The following is a 23583-nucleotide window of genomic DNA, read 5'->3' as shown; positions in this document are numbered from 1 at the left end:
GAACGTTATTTTTAAAGCACCTTTTATGAAAACATTAAATAAATTAATACATGAATACATATACACACATTACATTAAATTAAAATTACTGAAGAAAAATAACACAAAAATAAAAGAATTGCCTTTCTGTAATTTCCTGATTAAGAATAAATCAAGATATTCTTAGATTTCTTTAATTTAAAAAAAAAAGATTTAATATTACCAAGAAAAAATACTGCACAAATACCCAAGTAAAATAACAGTAATCTGATTATAAAGCAGACAAGGTATAATAATTACGTATTTCTTTATTCTTACATGTGCAGGTGTCTGTTTGTTCTGGCATCGGTTTCAATAAAGTTGTAACAAAAAAAACCCAAGAAAAACTCAACCACGTGATAGTGACTCCGAGTCATATGACGGAAATGAAACTGGCACAGTTTAACGGAAAGGATATAAAACGTCGTCGTATTACCGAGCTGCCTGTGGGACATTTGGACTTTGTGTTGTTCCGTTTCTGGACACAGTCAGGGGAACTGTAAATGTGACGCTCCTTCAACATCCTCATTCGAGCAGCTGCAGTTTGCGGGGAAGCTCACCTGTCTGTCATCATGCTAACCGTGTTTGTTGTTGTCGTTGCTCTTGTTTCTCAAACTGCGGCTCACTACACCCCGGACTGGACGAGCCTGGACGCCAGGCCGTTGCCCTCATGGTACGACGAAGCCAAACTGGGAATTTTCATCCACTGGGGCGTGTTTTCTGTGCCCGGCTTTGGCAGCGAGTGGTTCTGGTGGCACTGGCAGGGCCAGCAGCCCCCGGACCAGAAATATGTGAACTACATGTCCCAGAACTACCCACCAGGCTTCACCTACCCAGAGTTTGCTCGTCAGTTTCACGCGCAGTTCTTCAATCCGGATGAGTGGGCGGATATTTTCAAAGCTTCTGGTGCAAAGTGAGTGTTTCTCTGTAACATTGTATCGTCTTTTTGACCCTCACCTTCTCTCAGTACACTTATTATTATTATTATTATTATTATTATTATTATTATTATTATTATTATTATTATTATTATTGCACAGTACATGTACCCTGTGTTACTTGCACACCCTCGTCAATGCAGGTATGTGGTCCTGACTGCCAAACACCACGAAGGGTTTACTAACTGGGAGTCTCCGAACTCATGGAACTGGAATTCTGTTGATACTGGTCCTCACAGAGACCTGGTGGGAGACCTGGCAGAGGCAGTGCGCAACAGGTGAAAAACTTAAGTTACGATGCTAAAAAAAGGTGGTTATTGTTGACAGATGGGCTGACACTGGTATGCAGAAAAGGCCAGTCAGTTTTAACCCACTGCCTTCCTCCTACAGAGCTTCCTGTATTTTCACATCGATCAGCCTGTACAGAGCTCTTCACGTGTCAGTCGAGTGTCATTAACGATGCAGAAAAGCTTTAAAGCTTCATATTTGTGGAACTTGCTTGTCGTAAACTTCTTTACCACCAGGTGATTGTTGGGTCAAGATTAATCATTAATAATGTTGCGGCCATGTGTATCAGTTGTAATAGTTGGTTAGATCAGATGTGTTCCCAAGTAATGTCATTTAAATTGCACGTATTGCCTTTTTAAACAAATGTCTGTAATTTCCCCTTTTAGGTCACTGCACTATGGACTCTACAATTCCTTGTATGAGTGGTTCCACCCTCTCTATCTCATTGACAAGAAGAATGGCTTCAAAACGCAGGAGTTTGTGCTGCAGAAACTACTTCCAGAGCTTTATAACATGGTTGTAAGGTCTGTGGTGCTTAAAATGTTGCGTCAGCTGATCGCACTTTATACATGTATGCCAGCAGTATATTTAAACCTTTGCTCTACTGTTGCCTTGGAGGTATCGACCTGAAGTCATCTGGTCTGACGGAGACTGGGAAGCACCTGACACCTACTGGAACTCTACCGAATTCTTGGCCTGGCTCTACAACGACAGCCCGGTTAAAGTGAGTGTCTTTATGACAAGGTAGTCATAGATGGTGCACTTGCTTTTATTTTGAAAGTTCAGATGCTGCAAACCAGACATCCCCTGTGCTTCCTGGATTTTAGCTGTGGTGTATTGAACTGCAGGTAGCAAAAGTAGTCCTCATGATTGCCTGTCTTTCCTTTTCTTAGGATACCGTTGTGACTAATGACCGATGGGGAGCTGGCTGTGCCTGTAAACATGGCGGCTACTACAACTGCGAGGACAAGTACACGCCGGGCCAGCTGCCCACACACAAGTGGGAGAAATGCACATCTGTGGATACTCTTTCCTGGGGTTACCGTCGAAACATGAAGATGAACGAACTTTTGCCATTGGCTGCGATTATCGAGGTGATAGTAGCACAGATATTAGCTTCTACATTTAAAGTTAAGGTTGTTTTTATTTGTATATGGCTATTATAGAATACCTTTAATCTTTGCTTGTGCATGCAGCCTTCAGGAAATACTTTTGTAATCATAATGACTGTATTTAATCAATTAATCCAAGCCAAGTGTGTTGTCCTTTTGTTCTGTTTATTTCTGATGGTTAGGCCATAATGGTAATCTTTTGCTCATCTGGAATGTAACACTGTTTTATTGCCTGCTTCCTCTTGTGTCTGCTGTTGCTTTGTTGCAGGATCTGGTCCGCACTGTGGCTTTTGGGGGTAACTACCTTCTGAATGTGGGTCCCACACCTGACGGGATGATCCCCCCTTTGTTTGAGGAGAGGCTAAGAGGTCTTGGAGACTGGCTGGAGGTCAACGGGCAGGCCATTTACTCTTCCAAACCCTGGAGGGTGCAGTCAGAAAACACCACTGTACCAGTTTGGTAAGAAAAAAGGGAGATGTGACTCAGATCACTTCACTTTCACTGTATTTTCTTGACTCTCAAGATGAGTCTATCGACAATCTGTCAACTGTATGAAAGTTTTAGTGCAGTGGGAGAGCTAATCGTCTCTGAGGATTAATGCAGGTTACGGGGAGATACAGACAGGATGTGTACTGTTGTACTTGGCAACACGTATGTTAAATAGCATGGTGTTTGTTTCGATGTGGGGAAGCTGAGAATTTTCAGAGTAAAGTGCATAATAAAGCTTGCTATGATCGCCTGTATTGATCTAGTTAGGCAATGAGTCTGTGTTACCTTGCTTGGTCCTGGTGATTTTTCCTTTGTTTGGTGCTGGTATTTTTGTATGCAGAAAAAAAACTGTAATGCTCTTCACTGTTCTAGGTATACATCTAAGGGGTTGACAGTCTATGCCATCCTAACAGCCAAACCCCCGATGAGCACAGTGAAACTGCTGGCACCCAAAGCTTCAGCCATCACACAGGTAAAGAAACAATGCTGTCCATGTTTGTACTCAGAGTTGAAAAACATGAACAAATTTTTATTGATCTGCTTTTATCTCTTGCCCAGGTGTTCTTGGTGGGGAATCCCACACCTTTATCTTGGGCCCCAGTCAACCCCGGTGGTGGCCTTGTTGTCCTTTTGCCAGAGCTGCCTTACACTCCTGCTCAGGCATGGACGCTTGAACTGGACTTAGTGCAGTAAGCCAGCGGTCCCCGACCAGTACCGGGCCTCAGACCGGTACTGGTCCGTGAGTCGTTTGGTACCGGGCTGCGAGAGTAGAGGCTCAGGTGTGAAATGTATGGTTTTCAGGGTTTTTATCTGTTTTCAGCGTTATTTTGTTATCGTTTTTATGGTTAACTCGGTTTTCCTGGGTCTTTTCATGTGTGTGTTATGAATAAATCTTCTTTTTTTTCGGTACCGGTACTAGTTTTATTTTGTTGTATTTTCCCGTGACACCTTAAAGGCCGGTCCGTGAAAATATTGTCGGGCATAAACCGGTCCGTGGCGCAAAAAAGGTTGGACTGCTGCAGTAAGCTACAAACGCCCAAAATGTTGAATTATTTTCAAGTGACTCGACTCAGGTTTTAATGATTTTAGATTAATGGGGAAACTTCCAGTCTGTCTTGAAGGGAAAATACCGGTGTAATGAGTTTGTGTGATTTCGCTTTGACGCTCTGAAGGCTTAAAGATTTACTGTCACTGTCTCAGTTGTGTTTGTTTTGTCATGAGAGAGTGTTTATGAATGAAAACGGGATTCTGCTGTTGAGCTTGTGGAGCTTTTCTGGCAGTTTCTCGGCTAAGTGCCGTTTCAGAAATGATTCATTATGCCTGCGGTTTGTTTTGAAAATTAACAGATTATATACAAAGCACTTATTTTTTTCTACTTGCCTCCTTTTGAAATTGGTGGAATAAAAGACAACTTGATTCATCTTCTAATTGTTCTGTTATTATTAAGCTTCCAATGCAGTCAGTCAGCAAGCAGGTATTTTAGCATTTGCTAAAGCATAAATGGTACTTTTATCCTCCAATCTTTTTAATACATCAGTGCCTCAGTTGACAGTAACAAACCTGCGGGGCATGATAATGTTATGACATCTGTACTAATGGATGACTGCATTGATGTTCTAACCCCTGAAGTGCCACAGGAGGTCCGTATTCATATATAAGTAACCACTGACTGCTTTTAATTCCTAGGCTGTCTGAATTGACAAAAATGTCCCCTGAATGTGTCAGTCTAACTTTGCACTTAACTGAGAAGTGAATGGCCACAGGGACTGAGCATTTGACAGAGAATGCGTTAAATTGTTTTTGTCCTCTCCTTTAGGCTTTCTTAATAGGTTTATCTGGTCTACTTAGAATTTCTATTATAAATGCTTTCAGGCGGTGACGGACGCGAGAAAAATGGAAAATCGGTTTGGAGAATCCTTATCATTGACCTCTACTTTGCATTTTAGCTGTGTGCTGTCGAGGTTAATACATCAATGCTGCAAAAAGATGTGAATCTATAAAGTGATTTACTCTTGAGTTTAATCTGAAATATTCATCATGAAAAAATGTTTTTTTAAAACATCTAAAACTACTAAAAAGCTCAGAAAATGTATTCCATTTCCACTTCACCTTAATCCCACAAAGGGAAATCACATCACTGCCGAGACTATTGCGACCGTGTGTAATGAACAGAGATGGGCAGTAATGTGTTACTGTAATCAGATTACTTTTTCAAGGAACGAGTAAAGTAAGGGATTAATATTGCGAAAAAGTAATTAGATTACTGTTACTTTCCCATAAGCACGCTGCGTAACTGCGTTATTAAACCGTGATTTTGTTTGTGAGAGTTTCTTATGACAATGATGTAAGAGCGTGCGACACCTGTGGCAGCAACAGACGTGTGCAGATCAACAAGGATAATATGGAGTGTGGGAGAGAGAGTACGACCATGCAGCGTTTAGAGCGTGGATGTACTGACATTACTTTGAGTTTTATTCCATAAAAAGTGACAAAAACATTAGTGTCCGCTGTACACTTCTTTCTAGAGCAAAAAATTAAACTTCAAATCTGAACAAGCATCTACCAAGCCACCACAGGAATGTGAAATTCATAGAGAAACCCCCGGATCCCCCCACTGACATGACCGCTGTGGCACCGGGCCCCACTCCTGCTGAGAATGATAGGACTTAGTGGCGCTGAATCTTTGATTTTATTTATTTTTTGCTGTGTTTTACTTGCATCTATTTGAAAGAGTGAATGTAAAAACAAAACATTTTATTTTATATGCTGGAATATACAGATAATAGGTTTAAATGCTAAACAAATTTCTTCAAGTCAGAGAATGTTGCATATAATTTAATTTTTGCTTGATGAATAAAGTTGCAGTTGCAAATATGCAGAAAAAATAGAATTGGGCTGAAAGGTCTATTGTTTATTACGTATTCAGGTTGTCTATCATGTAACTAAGTAATAAAGTAACTAATTACTTCTGAAAATAAGTAATCAGTAAAGTAACTAGATTACTTTCTTGGATAATTAATCAGTAATTACTTCTAACTAATAATTAATTACTATTTTCAAGTAACTTGACCAACACTGGTAATGAACTTGTAAACTTCCTCTTGCAGTGGTTGCTTCGAAGATGGGCATCAAATCCAAGAGCTACTCGGCTTCATTTGTCTTTTACATACAGTATATATAAATATAAATATATTAGTGGCAATTTATCCTCCTAAGACCCGAACTCTTCCACGTCATGCATTTTTGATTTCTCTTTGATATTTGGGCATATTGGGACCCAATGAATGTAAAAACAAAGAATGACCAGATTTTTTTTACCTGATTTTTGTTTCTAAGAAAACGAGAGCCACATATGAGGATATTCGTTAAAAATTTCGATAGAACAGTAGCAGTATATTGTCCTCGTAAGTGGATATCAGGCCCTTGTAGAGCAAAATTGAGTATTTTGGTCTAAATAACCCAAAATGTGATGTCCACATATGTGGACGCCAGGTCCTAGGTGGTTAATTCTCCTGTTATCACATTTGTATTCATGTTAGATTCTTTTAAAAGTTGTTGCTAAAGTTCTTTGGGAGTTTTCCCATATAAGACACACATTTTCAGAAGTTAGACACCCCCACCCATGTTTTGTTGGTTGGTTCCCTGCTTACAATAGTCACAAACTGCACAAATTTATTCAGTAAAAAAATTCAGATCTCTTCCTGACATCTGACTTTCAGAATAACCCAAGAGTCAAAGACTATTTATGTCAAAACCAGCCTGTGACTTGGAGTCTCCACTGGTTGCATGCAGTGGCGGATCTAGAAGGGTGGCATGGGGTGGAAAGTGCCACCCTAAGATGATCCCTTGCCACCCCAAGTGCCACCCCAGTTTTCCATATGACAGTTTTGTTTATTAAAATAAGATAGCATTAACAGTTTGAGCGTAGTTACAATCAACAGTTAATATAAATGCTAAAACTGAATATATTGCATAGTGTTTCCCCCCTCCATCATTAACAAATGGTTCAGCCCATAGCAGGACCGGCTTTTTTCATCATAAGTGATGTTTATGATTGTGCCAGAGCACATTTTGAACAACACCATGGGTGGTTGGATGTTACAGTCTGGAAATGGAAGGAAGGTGAGTGTTATTAACCCTCTGTGGTCCACGGACACGCTGCACCTCCAAATCACATGACTGATGTAAGCTGACATAGAAACAGGCTGCAGCCACGCAGCGAGACAGAGCGAGACAGAGAGAACGAGAGAGTTTTTAGATGTGGGAGATTTGTGACGTTTAGTGTGGAGTGTATAAGTGTGTTGTGTTGTCTTGTGTAGTTGTTCTGTTGTGTAGTCGTTTTGTTTTGTGTGTCAGTGAGGGCACTAATTAATGTCACAGAGGCACATTTGCAAGGTAAACACTGTCACTAAGTAGAAAACCAGCGGAGTGATACACCTCCTGTTGTCAGGCCTGCAGGTTTATCCCTGTGCTGTTCTCCTGTTTTTACTGGCACACATCATTTGTGGGGCATCTTATTGCAACACCTGATTGTTCTCTCATTTTAGTTTTAGTAATATTTTTAAATGGTTGTACAAAATGGAAAAAAAAAAAACGTCAGGTCTATTGGCTGCAAATTGTTGTATATGTTTACAAAATGTACATTTTATATTTGCATTTCAAGTTATAAAAATTTACTCCACATGTCTGTGGTTTTTTTACAGTAAAGAAATACTACTAGGATTTTAAGTTCTTTGTGTGATTTCAGATCAGTAATACTAATGCAGTATGTCAGTGAAAAAAAACAGTTAAATTCAGTTGAGCTGAAAAGAAAGATACCAAACAAGGCAAGGGGAAAAAAATAAAATGAAACAATTTGAGGGTGAAATACAAACGTAAACTCAAAAGGAGTCAAAAATGGCCGGTTGTATTTCAGACCTCAGAGGGTTAATCCAACAAATCGTGAAAAATTAGATTTAAATTTTTGTTCATAACAGTGCAGATTTCTGACATTTTGTGTAATTTAAGCTGTAACAATGTGATTGTTTTCTAACAAAAAACAGTGTGAAATGTAAGTTAGACTTGTGTTTGTAAATGAACCGCCCCATGTTGTGTAGCTTTCTGGGTTTTATAGTTATTGGGCTACATATTTATTTATTATACAGGCTATACAGTACATAAGATCAAAACTCACATGTTTTATGTAACTAAAGTGTGTAATTATGTGGGCTACAGACAATAATTAAGTTATAGACTATATTTATATGAAAAACGTGTATACTTACTGCATTTGAATTATTTTAACCATATGTAACCACCTGCACATGTGTTTGAAAAAAAAAAGGCTTTGATTTTGCCACCCCATTTGATTTCTTTGCCACCATGAGAAAATTTCTCTAGATCCGCCCCTGGTTGCATGGCAACTGCGAAGGTCAAGACCATGTCATAATTGCCCGTAAGGCACAATGTCATTTTCACATTTCGATTTTTTGGATGAGTTGCATCAATCTTATCCTGTAATCCTAGCAGATCCATTTAAGTCAGAAGACTGTTTCCTGTCTTTCATTGCTGGCTTGAAGCAGGTGAGGCCGAGGCCGATGAAATATGATTAGGGTGACATGCACTTTATATATTCTCACCTACTTATTTGGTCATTAATCAGAAAAATCAACACACACAAAGAAGACGCAGCACCCACTCATTTACCTCGCTAAAATAGCTTTATAATAATCATATTAATAGTAATAATATTAGCCATTAGAAAATGTTTCGACAACGTTGACAGTGTTACATTCTGTGTTGGGGTAAACCACGTCACAGTGTGCCATCTCTCTGGGCTTTCAGCGCTGTCAGGCGTGCTCCTTTCGACACATCCAGACCCATGAGTCATTATGAAATCCAGAAAATCAATTTGTATGTACAAAATGAGAAGCACAACACAAGAAACAGAATCAGGATGTACACCGGGCATCGTCCTCCACCGCCGTCCAGCACGTCTTCGGATCGCTGTGTTCATGCACGTTGTGTACTCACTGGTGGCAATGTGAAAGTTCATATTTTATGGCATCTCTATTGCTATATGCTCCGGTCAATTCTTTTTCTTTATAGGATGAAAAAAACCCCCAAAACCCCCAAATAAAGCAAAACAAAAGCATTTAATGATTTAACTGTACAATATACTGTCTTGGCACTGAATCGAACGTGTATAAAACAAGTAAGCACGACAATAAAGCTGAGCTTAAAGACAGAAAAGCTTAATGTGTCAAACCCGTCTGATTTAGAAATCGTGGTGAGACATGAAAGAGAAGGAGAAGAGGGGGCTATTGTGTTTTTTGCTACATTATAGAGTAGAACACAGAGAGTGGAGCGTCTTATCAGTTTGAAGTCTGTGTTTCGTCTCTGTTGTGGCAGCACTAAGAGTTCAGAGTGGAGTAAAAGCACACGGAGAAAGAAGGTCTTAGGTCTGGGTCTTCTATTCGCTCCACCTGTTCAGTGCTTACTTTTCTCTCAGTGATCTCACCCCGCATGGGAGTGTCCATCCGTGATCCCAGAGAAAAATATCTTCCCAGAGTTATTTTCAGTTTCCTCTTCCTCTACTCCATCTCCTTAGTAGCAGCGATTTATTTACTTTCTCGTTAGATATTAAACCTTTTCTTTTTGTTTTGTTATTGTACACAAGACTCATCCTTGAATATAGAACAATGTTTACCCCATGGCTGTGACTAACAACACCGTTTGTAATAATGGAAGGGATGGCAATTATTAACCATTTTAATGACAGCAATCATACTAATAATCATGACGTAATAACAATATGTGCAATATTGAGAAGAGCAACGTCTGTTGGTAACAGGTATTTACATTGTTGTAAACACGACGGTGGCAGGGTATCATTTTTGTTAATTACACAGTAATTGCTCAGTTTTCTCTGATCTGCATGGCTAACCGTGTCTACTGTAAAGCGACATTACAGTGCTAATACGCACACATACAGAAGTACACCTCAGTGCTAAAGGCACATTGGAGTTTCAGTTAAACATCTGCTTGGCGCTGAGCTGCTCTGGAGGCAGAAAGGAAGCAACATAGAACATTTAAGGAAGCGTGCAAACATTTTTTTTTATTAGATATGGACTCAGCTTTTCAGGAATAGTTACTCAGTGTATTAAGACTGTAATCACCTCTGTTAATTCCTTAGTCTGAACTTAAATTTCCAGCTAAACACGAGTACGTGAGAAGAATTGATGCAATCCAGCACGCTTATATGTAACTGCTAGCAGTCTCAGTAGGCTGGATCCACATATACATTTGAAAAACAATTCTGTATGTAATAAATGTGTTTATTTTAGTTCTACTAGTAGAGCTTTGATCTTTTGATGATATATTGGGTCTTGATACAACCTGTCTGCTCATTTGTTTCAGCTTCAAATTCCTATAAACCAACTTTCCTCTGACTGGCCTTTTCTCGCAAACAGAAGGGTTGAACTGAAGGTGGGTGGGGCTTCTGTGCTCACAGCCATGAGCTGTGCACCTGAGATGGCCATATTGATACCTGATGTCTTCTATATCCTACGGAGCCAAGAACAGAAAAACCATCAGAAACCAGTTTTTGTTTTGTATAGCCTTTTACCACTGTAACAGTTTATATAGGACCAAAACATGGAAACATATATTAACCCCCACCTCTTTAAATAAGCTAAGTTTGATGTATGAGTTTGAATAATGTTACAGCCTCCATATCTCTCCACACTGATCTTATTTTCCAATGGTTTCCAATTCGCTCTCCTGTATCCTAGCACTGCTAATGCTAAGCAAATATTTCCTATTGCTGTTGGTTAAAAGTATTCAAATGCTGATAATTGTCTGAAAAAGTTTTTTTTCACACATTTGATCACCTTTAAATATTGCTGAGAATAATGACACAAACGAAATGTTTTTAGAAAATTGCCCCCTCTGCTTCTCGTAATGAGGGTTAATTCAGTGACTTAGCTTTTTCCTCCAGAGCAGCTCTGTCTCACAGAAATGTAAAATTAAAACTCAAATCTGCTGCTACTACACCCCTACACCTTCAGTCTGTTGCAGATGCACAGCACACAGCAAATGCACACACGTAGCACATCGGCTACGATCGCCTCCATCGCCAGCACCTGCACGTTACCGCGCTGCGCTTTCCAGTCTCGGAGAATGGCTGAAAGAGAATCTGGGCTCAAATGACGTGTGATTTCCACACTTTCAGAGAATATTAACAACATTCCTGCAGGGCTGGTCTGACGCTGTATGTTCAGGGTCTGTTGGTTGAGAATCCCCTGAGGACAGAGGCCTGGGTTGGGGATTGGAGACACTGCTGCTAGAAACTGAGGTACTGAGAGTTGGCTTATCCATCTGGCTGTCCACGTGGGGTTTTTGCACTTACAGAAAGAGGTGAAAAGGTTCATATAGCAGTCTGTCTGTTGTGTCGGTGAGTGGTCAGGTCATGTTTGTACAACTCCAGTGTACTGTGCAGATATCGAACAACGAATAGATACAGTAAAGAACGCAAACCGTGGAAATCACAACCACCAGAAGTGTGTTTTCAGTGGACCTGTTATCACAAGGCAAGGTGGCTGGCTAACACCTCAAATTATGATAAACAATAGAGGAGAATGTCAGCGAGAACTGAAGACAAAGTAGTAGGAGTAGTTGTTGCTACTGTGGATAAATATCCAACAAAGCCTTTAAAGATTCCTGGAGCCCCTCGAGGCCAACTCATAATGGAAAGACCTTGCCATCCCTCTGAATGTAGCTTTGAGGATTGCGAGGGTGGAGTCAAGAGTCCTTCACAGTGGAGTTACAGTAATAAAGCAGGTCTTTGTGCTTTGTTTCATGAGGGCTGGGTCAAAAACGCAGCTGAAATGTTGTCAAGTTTCAGGGAGAGAGGATCATGGGGATAAAAAGGCCGCTCTCTGAACCGCACGCCTTCAAATGAATTAAACATAAAATCGGCCGTTTCACATGGAGGCTGTTAAGCGCATCGCCTCGGAGTCGAACCGAAACATCGATTGCGGTTTTCAAGGACATCGACATCAGTGTCCTCCGAGGATGTGATCGTTGTACAAAGACAGTGTAAAATCCTACCAATTTGTTTTTGTTTGAAATCACAAAAAAAGGCTACAAAAAGTGCTTTCCTTTTATCGGTCAAAAAAACAAATCCCATTAGATTCTGCTAAAGGAAGCTGTAATAAAGCATGCAGTATTAACATCAATAGAATTTGCCAGTCTTGTGTGGGTATTGCAAGTGAAAGTGGGGGAGATCAAAGATGGTGTGTCAGTACAGTAAAAAGAGTTTCTTTAACAATATTCTCTGTATATTTTATACTTTTCTATTTACATTTCTTTATATACTGTAAACTGTGTTCAAAGGAAACCTCCACATATAGCTGGTTAGGCACATGTAGTTGGCTCTAAAGAGGAAATACAGGAAGGGGATACAGCAGTATATGTCATTAGAACCACAGAAGAAGATATACAGTAGGCCTAAGGAGGCTCACACTTGGCAATTAACACTCTTGCCAGTTATACCCTGTGAACCTGACTCACACACTGAAGATAATAATATTCATTTGAGATTCTTTTTCACATGTACTGAGTCTGGATATGCCACACAACTGTAGTATCACACAATGCTATAATCTATCATAATAATACTGTAGAATTTCACATTTGATATATGCTTTTTTTTAAATTCGTACATATACTGTACTCAATAATCTCTACTAATCTAGAAATGTGGATTATATTATAAAATATACATCTCCCAATAAAATATCCCATTTTTCCAACACATTCCATCCAAATATTAGAAAAAAAGAAAAAACAGGTCATGCTAAAAGATTTTTCAAATTTAAGTGTGTGTGGGTTTGTTTGTTTTTCTATCGTCAAAATGGCAGATTTGGACTTTTTAGTATTCGCCGGGCTTCGTCACATGTCCCTTGTGACTCGCAGCCCTGTGTAAGCATTAATTCCAGTGCATTCACACACACATGCCATTTTTCTGTGCAACATCCATACAAAACACTTGTATCAGAAATATCTGTTATGAAGTAGATTTGCAAATGAGGCCCTCTTCAAAAACTCTTCAAATCGTGCTACACTTTTCAGAGCGGAGACCACAGAGAAGAGAATTTCAGGAAGTCAATAACGAGAAACAAAGCACGCACACGTCCACTCAATCAAGTATTAGCTAATTTCACCACAGTTGCCAGACTCTGTCTGGCAGCTCGGCGGTTTCCTGTGTTTGATGTCTCTTTGGGGAGGTTTCGTAGGGCACTGCTGTTCACTGAATACCACTCTTTTTTGTTTACTTCCCTTCAGAGAAATCATCCCTTCTTTGTAATCAGGGCTCTGTGTGATTGAGAGGACGGCACTTCGAGTTAGGCAAGCAGATTCTGCTGAAGACTTTGACGGTTCTTTTATTTTGCGATCTGCTGCCCTCTTAATTAAGCAGTAGGGGGAAATCCACTGAAACAATATCTAAGAGAAGAGAAAATGCACTGCGCGCCAGGGAAAGCACTGATTAAGTGCAAAAAAAGCACGAAAAACAACAACAAAAAGAGCCCCACCCCACCCAAAACCCCCCCATCTTCCGTCATGGCTGTTTCATTGGGGTGTCTGTTAATTCCTGACTGAAGTGGCGAGAACTTCCTACAGACCATTGTTATTAGTTTGGGTCCTCATTTAACCACTTGGTGGTGCTATAGTCTCACAGTGAAAAAGGGGGCTTTCTCAGCAGAGTCCTGTATAGCCTTGGAAAATATATTCTCCTCTAAAAGCTCACAGAAACCCCACCCCTGAACGCTTGAAACTTCAGAAGGACTACATAAGAAGCAAACAGCTTCTCTCCCCTAGTTTTTTATTTATTTTATGTTTGCAGTGCTCTCTAGCCATCAAGGCTGTGATGCTACACTGCAAAAGCTCCTTCTGACAAACATGACTGTGCACTCTATGTACAAATAGCACTTGCCCGTTCAAACAGCCTGACTGCTGAATGCTGAGGGTAGTCAAACGAAAACACGGGATTTGAGGAACGAAAGAGAGAAACTTAAAGTGATTTCATACTCTCTGACTGAGTGCTGCCGGGGACAGATGGCACCTGGGTGAAAGGTGCAAGCTGTAGTTGGCTGACAACGACTGGGAGGGATGTTCTTTGGGGTTTGCCAGCCATCTGACTTTAAGGGCATTAGAACCGATGCTCAATTCATCCATGTTTGTTCATCCACACCGGTAGCATCAGTCAAGCGAATGGACACATCTTGTATGTGATTAAGAAACCTCACAAAGAAGGATGAGGTTTTACTGCACACGGCATCCATACAGGGAGATTCTGTATGAGTTCTTGTATCTGTTAAGCCCTTGATTTTTCAGTGATGGAGATGTGCTCGGTAAACACGCACAGGCATGCTACTACTGCGTGAACCTCGGTTGGTTATAAAAGTGGACTGCTGTTTGTCTTCAGCCATAATATTAATCAAAAACAAAACAAAAAAAAGACTTGAAAATGTCTGCTAGCTAGCTACCATTCCACGTTTAGGCCTCTGTGTCTGTAAAATATCCAAATTTCAAGACACTACGATGGCTGTCATTGCTTGTTTAATGAGTATGATAACTGATTTCGATGGAAATGCTAGAGGGGAGTAGCGCATTAACAGCGTGCGGATCCAAAACTGGGCTCGGAGACAGACTGAGATTGGCCAGCTTTGCAGGGGGTGAGGGTGGGTGAGAAGGTGGGAGGGAAACACCTCAGCTCGGTGTTCAGAGTCGAGTCTGGGCTTCGGGGATGTAGATCTCGATACTGTCAGCGCTCTCTGTTGCCGAGTTCTGCCTGAAGGAGGCAGTGCGCCGGGTCTGCAGCAGCCGCCTCCTCGCTTCTGTCCTCTGACGGTCCCCGAGGTCCATTGACTTCTCCCTGATGGGCAGGGTGTGCCCACCGACGCGAGGCACCACCAGGCCCCCTGACCCACCTCCACCTCCAGCAACCCCATCCCCAACGCTATCAGCCCGGAGGCTGCCACTCACCCCACCTGCTGGCTTCTTTGGTAAGGGTGGAGGAAGCTTCTTGTCCTCCTAGCCCAGTCGTGGTGATCAGGTGAACAGGCAGTGGATTAACCGAGAGGGGGGAAAAAATATGGTTTTGTATGGTTGTGTAGAAGGAATCCCATGCAAAAACAAGAGGAGATAGGAGGATGAAAACCCAACAAAAAGGTAAGAAAATCCAACATAAAGGGCAAAAATTCAAGTGAGGAAGAATCACGGACCGAAACATAACGACAAAGCACATAAAATCAGCAAAAAAACATCTCAGCATGCGTTGGCATTGGGTGAAGTAAAAGGCAATGAAATGGGAGAAGGTAAACAGAGGTAATGCACAAAGAAAAAGAAGAAAAGAGAAACAATTGTTAGTTTGTTGTTGACTGAATAATGTTGATCAGTGAGTAGCCAAACCTATATAGAAAATAATGTAATACGCTGCATTAAATGCAAAAGACGTCTAGCACATTTTGGATTTCACAGTCTTGTGGGCAGCTCAGCTCAGCTCAGTTCCTCTTGCTGTTCTGTATTTTCACAGCCTGAAAAGGCTTGGAGGGCACAACCATCTGCGCTACTCGCCTGCACACTGCCATCTTAGCTCTGGGGGAGTGCTGAAGGGAAACCAGGGTGGTTTGGACCCCCGGGTCTCTCACCTTCTTTTCAGGCGGGAGCCTCCAACCAGAGTCCTTGAGCCTCTGGAGATCCTGAAACTTGACCCTGACGTCCTCTATATTGAGCTGGAGCAGGTCCCAGAAGGCAGCCAGGTCCTGAGACGTGGGCTGAGGGTAGGCTGATGGGTCCTGGGTGTGCGGGGGGAGACAGGACTTAACAAGTAAAGCATTACATGGGGATTTACAGACTAATTTCACCGGTGAAGTGTTTGCAGCCGAGCAAATCTAGCCCTTTAGCGAATCACGGCAAAAATCATGCGCCATATGTAATGTCATGATTTCGCATGCAATCACACATACTCACCACACTCTGTTGGCAGAGGCGGAAGAACTGCTGGACTTTCTGAGACATGAGCATCTGGGCACTGCCAACTGCGTTTCGAATCAGTTCAAGAACTAGGTGGGAAAGAGCACACACGTAGTTTGAGAAACCCAAGAATTATTCATTGTTAATCTTCATCTCGAGTCGTCCTCTCTCACTCACTCTCCTCCGGAAGTTCGTTCTCCTCTGCTTCTCTCTCCATGTTCTGGCACCAGCCCTCCATCCTCTCCACCTCTGTCTGCAGGAGGCGTAAGAAGAACTCTCCATCTCTCATGCAGGGAGAGGCTCGGCCCGAGTCGGGCAGGCTCCGGGGACCCTCTAGGGACGGTGTCCCCGCCCAAGCTCGCTCAGAGGTAATGGGGAGAGGAGAGTGGGAACGTGGAGGCAGGTGCGGTTGCTGGTGGGGCCGTGTGTCAGCTTGACAGGCCTCAGTGGTGTAGCCAGTCTGGATAAAGTCCTGGGATAACATAAGAACAAAAAAGCCTGTTTTCGAACCACTGCTGAACCTCAGCCACTATTTATACTAGTATTAATGCCACAAATGTGCAGTGTGGACTCCACTTTTGATCCAGTTTAAATATACCCAATGATATTTTTATATTTAATCATGAATAGCACTACTGAATAATTAGTTTTTAAGCAAATCCTTCTGCCATGCAAATACACAAGGACACACTCACTGCCAGCTTCACTTCCATTGCTATTTAAAGCTTTTACTTTACAGACAGTACCAGTGAGAAAAAGATATCCTCCTAAAGGCAGGGAAGCTGACAAGTGCAATCTAGAAGACCCAGGGTACTCTTCCAGCAACATTAGCCAAGCTAATAACCAAGAAAGTTACCTGACAGCTAATGTTAATATACTAATGTTAATGTTTTGTATGTATAAATCATAGTAATTAAAGCTGTCAAACTCTTTCCTCAGAAATGAGTGGAACTATAAAGTGTTATACAGGGGGAAAAATGATGAAAGTGCAGTACTGATACCTCAGTGCTGTACCTAAATACAGTATTTGAGCAAATTACATTTCAGCCTTGACAAGATAAAATCTAACAAGACTAGAGAAAACCTGCCTCCAGGTGTCTTCAGCTGTTTCTGTCTATATTACTCTCAGCCCCAAGGCTGATCTGTCAGGTCTCCCAGCAAATGAGTAGTTCAGATTGCAAAATATTCAGAAAAAATGTTGATTTTCAGATGTTGTATAAGGAAGAAAATGTCTTTTATTGTAAGATTGCAAGTTAATTAAACACCGATTACACCATGAATTTCTATCCATTAACCCGAGGACATGCAAACATGTTGGGTGTCCCCACAACCTGCTGTCAGTGTTGCCACTATCAAAATAATCATGCACATATAAGGACTTTGTCATTTACTATGTCTAAATGAAGCCCAGAGGAGCATTAAAGTGAAAGTGGCAAAAGTTTTCCTTCAGAGATCAATGAAGCTAAAATGTTTTTGTATTTGATTGTTTCTGTAAAACTTCAACAGCTGCCTGTGATCCTACAGGAGAATTGCTCACTGCTACCTCTTTGTAGGCCCACTGTCCCTGTGTGTGGACGGTGCGATGGCACTCTGTATACTGGCTGGCGGACTCGGGCTCAGACGAGTGCCTTTGGAAGGAGCAGCCAAACTGGAGACTTTTGTCCTGCATCGGCACAGCGATGCTCAATCCCGGGAAGCCCTCGGGGTCCAGGTCGGCCTGCACGCTCGCCGTCACGCTGTTGGAGCGCTTGAAACGAGCTCTCCTGCAGGACAGGGAGTCAATGCAGTCCCAGAGAAATCGAGTCACACAGAGAACTATATGCAAATGCTTTCTTATTGTGCTATTATTTTGGCTTCTGTTAACTGCACGTTCTTCTTTGAGTAAGGCTGCCATGTCACTGCACTCACTACTACTCACTTGGTTATGATAAGACCTGCTAAATCCTCTGGCATATGACGCACCAGTGTGGGCAAAATGTCACGTCGGTGGACTGGGCGATGATCGTTAACTCTATTACAAGTTTATACCCCACCTCCTCCTCACCCTTCTTTCCTGTCTGATGAGGGGTGACTCAGATTTCCGTTATCAGTCTGCTGTTTTCTGAGATGTCACGCTGTCGCGCTCGACGAGCAGGTGTGACGGGCGTGGGGGGACGGGGGGGACGTTGTTAAGGGATGCATGATCACAAACCGCTCGGGGGTTTGGAAGTATGCGATGCTACGAGTGTTTGCATGCATGCGTGCAAATCTGACCTGCAGGCAAAGCTGGATATAATTAGGAGATGGGTTGAGTCACGTGCGAAAGTCATGTAGAGTGTATGATTTGCAGTAGTCATGGTTACACTCACTAATGGCTGAAAAACAAGACATTCTTGGAAGAAAGTGTTGCCGAGTTCAAGCTGTGATCTCTGATGAAATGTTAAATGAAATAATAGGATCTAGCCTAGAAATCAACCATAGGTGGCTGCTCTGTTGGGCGCTCAGGAGATGAAGGCTTTTTTTTCAAATTGTAAATGAAAATTATTCACATAAATTACTGTGCAAAGACCAAAAGTTCTTGATGAAGCTACATATTTTGGAGCAAAGATAAATTAGCGAGATAAACAAACACGTCTTATTTTGCAAGTTTGTTTCTTTTTATAATGAAAGCAGCTTAAATGTCAGGCAAAATAAACAGCTCATGTTTAGACTGGATTTCAAAGATGAGTAGTTTTTCTTTGATTTTTACTTTCCTGGTACCTTTTGTCGTCTTCCACTTGGACTCCTACAGAGTGGACCTCGGTCAGAGCTTTGCCCTCCGTGTCGGAATCTGAAAGGGTCTCTGAGCTATCCACCTGCAGCAGAGGAGGACACGAGCACCACAGTCAGAGTGGAGAGAATGAAATCGGAAACCTCACCTGCCCTGCTGAACATACAGGGACTATATAATGCAGTCATTGTGTTGCATGGATGCATGTGAACAGCAGAGGTTCAAAACCGTTTCATCTGCATTCATATCCTCCTAAGAACCAAGAAAAAAGAATCTTCCCATTGAACTTTATTTGTGATTTCCTTCCTCTTTGGTGTTAAAAGAGGCAACCCAAACACATGAGATATCAATGGAAAGTCCAGGATGTCCTTTATTTAGTACATCATGACTTAGTAGGGTAGATAGGCTGATTCTCAGGAGGACACAATTCCATGCATGAGAGTTTATAAGAGCATTTATTGAGAGCTCTGACAGGATGACCAGACACACCGATCGTGTTACAATCCTGGATTGAGCTAGTAATGACATCATAATAATGGGATACTACTGTGTAGTAGAAATAGTACTTAAGCTATTTGACTTTTGAGGTTAATTAGGTTTGACTGGTGATTCTTTTCAGGCCATTTTTATGTCCATGTGACTACTGTATGACAACTAGTGTTAAGGCTCTGTTCATTCATTTAGAGGGGACTTAAAAAATAACTAACCATCTCTGAAGACATGTCAGAGATGAATGTCCCTATTTAATAAAAGTATAGCTCTATAGCAGAATATTGATGCCACTCCCAAGCTTGTATGCTAATTATGGATCTATAGCCTTTTGAATAGCTAAGCTTTGCACCTAGATCGCAGGAAAACTCGACAAAGTCTTCACATGGAGCAGAAAATGGTTTGCAGCTACTAACGCTGAGGGATTATGCATGTTCTTTGTGTAAATGGACTGTATTTCGATTGGTGCTGAAACCATTTTTCTCTTGGCTTAGCTGAGTTGAAAATTAGCATCTGTAAAGCTTGCCTGTAAAGTTATTCACCAAGCCAAAAAACCAAACATCCTCGGGAAGAACTGAGGGGGCTGGAGTGCAGTGATTAGTTCACAGCCTTTAACTGTGCAAACTACTGCGCCTTCATCAGAGATTCCAAGCATCTGCTTGTTCGGGCTCGGTACACGTGAGGATTTGGTGCTTTCTGAAGTTCGTATCACTGCAAATCAAGTTTGGATTTGTGGATAAAGGATACAGTTTAACCAAAACAAGCAATTTGAAGACTTGCAGTTTTCATTATTTTTCTATATGTCTGTGAAGGTTCTCAGTCATCCAGGTCATCGTAGTCAAAGGAGCTTGCAAAGAAGCCATCTATGTCCACTGTGAGCGACCATCTTTGAACAGAGGCGGGGGTTTACGACACCAACTCTCTGCCATCTATAATCAAGTTTTGAGATCCCTTCCCAGACGCCTTAACGCCCACTCACATCCTGGGCCACCTGACCTCAGGAATTCGCATGATAAGGTGGAGCCAGGTTTCACAATGAACACACCCGAAACTCTGGCTGATTGGGACCCACGCCCAGTTTCCCACCTTGGCTCAGGTGATTAGAGGATCATCAGGGGGTCCTTTTGTCCCTCTGTGGGGGGTCACTCCCACTAGGTTTATATCTGGGACTCTCCACCATTTGACCTTAGAACTGAAGAAGCTTCTCGGATGAGAGGTGAAACGTCTTCAAGCAACTTAAAGAAGTCCAGACGCTTTCTTTGCAAGCTCCTTTGATTATTTTCTATCATCTTTTAGAGAGCCTAATCTAAATAAATGAAAATAAAAGGCATATTTTTTTGTTTTCCTCTCACCTGCACAGCTATGGATGGCCTCCACTTTCTGACAGCACGCCCTTCGTCCTGCCCTCCAGCTTTACTCAGCACGATGCTGTTCTGAGGCAGAGAGGCTGATTTCCCCAGACTGCCTCCCACTCTGCCATCCCTCTCTCTTGCTGGCCTTGGCGGACCCTCCAGAAGGCTGTCAGCTGAGCTGCTGTGTTTGGCTCTCACCCCGACTCCAGGACCCCCTCCATAGGGCACCAGCTCTCTTGAGCCCCGAACCCCGTCCAGGCTCTCTGCGGAGTTGCTGTGCTGTCGGGAACGCCCGGGTCCGCTGCCAGTGTAGTAGCCTCCTCTGGAGGTGCGGCCCGATGGCCCGTCAGAGTTACCCAGGTCCACGGAGTTGCTGTGCTGCTTGGGGCGTCCGGGACCGGAGCTTGAGACCAACTGCCCGCTGCTCTGGAAGTAGGCATCCTGGGTGGACTCTGTGCTGCTCTGGGCTCGCACCGAAAGTGAAGACTTTGACATGCGGGGTGGGAGTGGAGGAGGAGCACCTTTACGATAAGGAAAGACTGAAGTGTCAGAAGAGCAGGGGAAAAGGAAGACAAAGGCACAGTGGGCTGTTAAAAGCAAAATGGGTAATATATCAACAGGGAGCGGGGGAGGTGGATACTTACAAAAGGGACAGACTTGAAGGAGAATGTGACAGGAAAGTTAAGGAGTGAAAAAAATAGGAAAGCGGTTGACATAAAGAGGCAAACAAACATGGAAAAGAGGAGAGAACAACGATAAAGCCATTAAGAATTACAGCCAGTGTAAGATGGAAGAGGAAACACACAAAAGTCCAACTTCTTTTCATTAATAAACAGCTTTTAGTATAAATTTCAGTGAGTGGCAGGGAGGGATGCGCTGGAAAAGACAGACATGATAGCGAAGCAAAAGCCTCTTCCCCGCAGCTAATTTAACTCTTAACTCATTCACTGCCATTTTTACTCATTTTTGAAGAGCCACAGAAAACTGTGTGTTATGATCATATAAACGCTGAACCTACCAAAATGAAGAACAGACTCTCTTCTTTCATCCAAAAAAAAGCTTGTTTCTACCATTTTCCATTCTTTAGTAATCAGCTGTAGAAGAGAGGTGGGTTCCACCAAAAATGCCTGTTTTGACCACAAAAAGGGAGAAAACGAGCTTTTTGTGAAAAATACATTTCAAGCAGTCTGATGTTCACTGACAAGCTGCCCGAGGTTGTATTCTAGCCCCTCCCATTGAAAAACGTAATTGACGTCTATAGACGTAAATGGCAGTCAACGTAAGTTTTTCAATTGACGTCTATAGACGTCAATTGCAGTGAATGAGTTAAGAAGACAGAGCATTTTCCTGAGAGCAATATTTAAGAAAGACATCACTCACAGTTTCTTTAAATATATATTTGAACAGAGTTTATTTTCAGAGTGCAGAGATGCTCACTCCAAAGCTGTAACCACCCTGTGTGCATACGCAGTGTTGCTGTGTGACTTGGTGTACCAGGGAGGGGTCTGTGCTGAAAGTGGATAACACTTCACAGAGGCTTTAGGAAACACTGGATGGATTTTGTGGCAAATAAAAACAGCCCAATATTAGGCTTAAGCATTATTGGGAAGACTTGTCAAAGCAAACATCATCAAGAGTGAAACCAAAAGACAGAGACAAAAAGCTGGAGACACTGAGCTATCATCATAATCACATGGGTTCCTGTACCTATTTCTGAGCCTGTGAAACCTGCAATCAGACAGGGGAGGGTGATCGGAGAGAGATGAGATACAAAGGCAAGGCAGAGATGGCAGAGAACAAAGAGCATGCACAAATGTAATACACACACACACACACACACACACACACACACACACACACACACACACACACACACACACACACACACACACACACACACACACACACACAGCTGAGCCTATAGCATGCATATGTAGGCACAAACACAGAGGAGAGGGGTAAAAAACAGCTCATTAGAGGTTGAAAGAATAGCGAAGACAAGAAAAGGCTGTATATTAAAAATGGATGCAGCTGTGCAACGAGTGTGTGTGCACGTGTGTGCGTGAATTTGCTTTTGTCAACGTAAATGCACACAGCCTGTCATAAAGTTTCATCTCCCACTGTGTCTCCTGCCGCGCTGCTGCCACATAAAAGGCAGCCGCGCATCCAAACGCTCCACAGAGACACCCCAGACTTTTGCATACTGGTGGACTCAAACCGCACACTCACCGGCCCCGCCCTTGATGCTTCCCTGGGGGCCAGACATGGAGAAGACGGAGAGACAGTCGTCATCCTGGGAACATCCGGCCTGGATGGCGCGAACGTAGCTGTGGCTGCGAGTGCGGAACACTCCTGGAAGATCCAGGGCTTCGACAGCTTGAGACTCCACCTCCCCGAACATGGTCCCACACACGGCTTCGAACTGACGGTTTAACGTCTCTCCGAGCTGGAGGATGAGCGGGAAGGTGCAGGGGATGAGAGTTCCTACATCAGTACTTGTCTTACACATGTCAGATGCACAATTTATATCCCCAAAGAAACTGTCTGTTGAAAGCTTGTGAACCCAGTTTTGTCATTTTCTACACAAATATAACCCATAAAGTTATTGCAGCTTAACACAAGTCCTAAAGAAATTAAATTTAGATTCTAGTCATTGAGGAAATTTCGTTCATGATAAATTTCCTGATGTAAGTCAGATTTTTGCTGTGACATACTTTACAGTCGAGTTAACCTTGTAGGTTGACCTCTCCTTTGGAGGGTAACGGTGGTCTTGAATTGTGGACTGCATTCATTAATGTGCAAAGCTTCTCAGAAATCACCTTTGTCCCATTCATGATTGATCCCATTTTCATATCATTGACTGAAAATCCCTCATCTAATTTCAGCTTCAAATTATGCTCTTTACGCCCTCACAGACATGCACTATTGGATCGTTTTCCTCAATAAACGAATGACCGGATCAAATCGAGCTTATCGTTAGCTCGGTGCAGCTCAGGTGACATCCACAATGCCAGCCCACATCAGCTAATGCCTCCACTGATGCCATTCTGAACATTAACATCTCATAAAATATGCACTGTTTCAGCCATCCCGCAGTTGAAGACATCTGAAGATGCCTTGCAATTCACCTT

At 42.3% G+C, this 23583-nt stretch overlaps 2 protein-coding genes across 5 annotated transcripts in view; one reads left to right on the top strand and one right to left on the bottom strand.

Annotated features, from left to right (window-relative positions):
• Nucleotides 1-405: 405 nt before the first annotated feature.
• On the top strand, nucleotides 406-3621 carry LOC113014604 (tissue alpha-L-fucosidase). The gene is made up of 8 exons (XM_026156261.1): nucleotides 406-931; nucleotides 1100-1234; nucleotides 1631-1768; nucleotides 1863-1968; nucleotides 2138-2338; nucleotides 2625-2815; nucleotides 3218-3317; nucleotides 3404-3621. The coding sequence occupies exons 1-8, from the start codon at nucleotides 591-593 to the stop codon at nucleotides 3536-3538; spliced, it is 1347 nt and encodes a 448-aa protein (XP_026012046.1). The 5' UTR covers nucleotides 406-590; the 3' UTR covers nucleotides 3539-3621.
• Nucleotides 3622-13424: 9803 nt separating this feature from the next.
• Nucleotides 13425-23583, bottom strand: part of dlgap3 (discs, large (Drosophila) homolog-associated protein 3) — a 158808-nt gene continuing 148649 nt past the window's right edge. The window contains exons 6-14 of one of the 4 annotated variants that reach the window (XM_026157070.1): nucleotides 22682-22898; nucleotides 21097-21108; nucleotides 20453-20991; nucleotides 18602-18696; nucleotides 17406-17625; nucleotides 16040-16334; nucleotides 15860-15951; nucleotides 15538-15684; nucleotides 13425-14920 (exon numbers count right to left, since the gene is read on the bottom strand). In XM_026157070.1, the coding sequence (XP_026012855.1) occupies nucleotides 14609-14920; nucleotides 15538-15684; nucleotides 15860-15951; nucleotides 16040-16334; nucleotides 17406-17625; nucleotides 18602-18696; nucleotides 20453-20991; nucleotides 21097-21108; nucleotides 22682-22898 (1929 nt within the window). In that variant the 3' untranslated portion in view covers nucleotides 13425-14608. Of the gene's footprint in view, nucleotides 14921-15537; nucleotides 15685-15859; nucleotides 15952-16039; nucleotides 16335-17405; nucleotides 17626-18601; nucleotides 18697-20452; nucleotides 21109-22681; nucleotides 22899-23583 lie in introns of all 4 variants that reach the window. The other 3 variants (XM_026157072.1, XM_026157069.1, XM_026157071.1) reach the window with 3 other exon arrangements.

This window comes from Astatotilapia calliptera, chromosome 22 (assembly GCF_900246225.1).
Source record: "Astatotilapia calliptera chromosome 22, fAstCal1.2, whole genome shotgun sequence".
Taxonomy (NCBI): domain Eukaryota; kingdom Metazoa; phylum Chordata; class Actinopteri; order Cichliformes; family Cichlidae; genus Astatotilapia; species Astatotilapia calliptera.
Note: the sequence above shows the minus strand (reverse complement) of the source record. Positions and strands in the feature narration are given on the sequence as shown.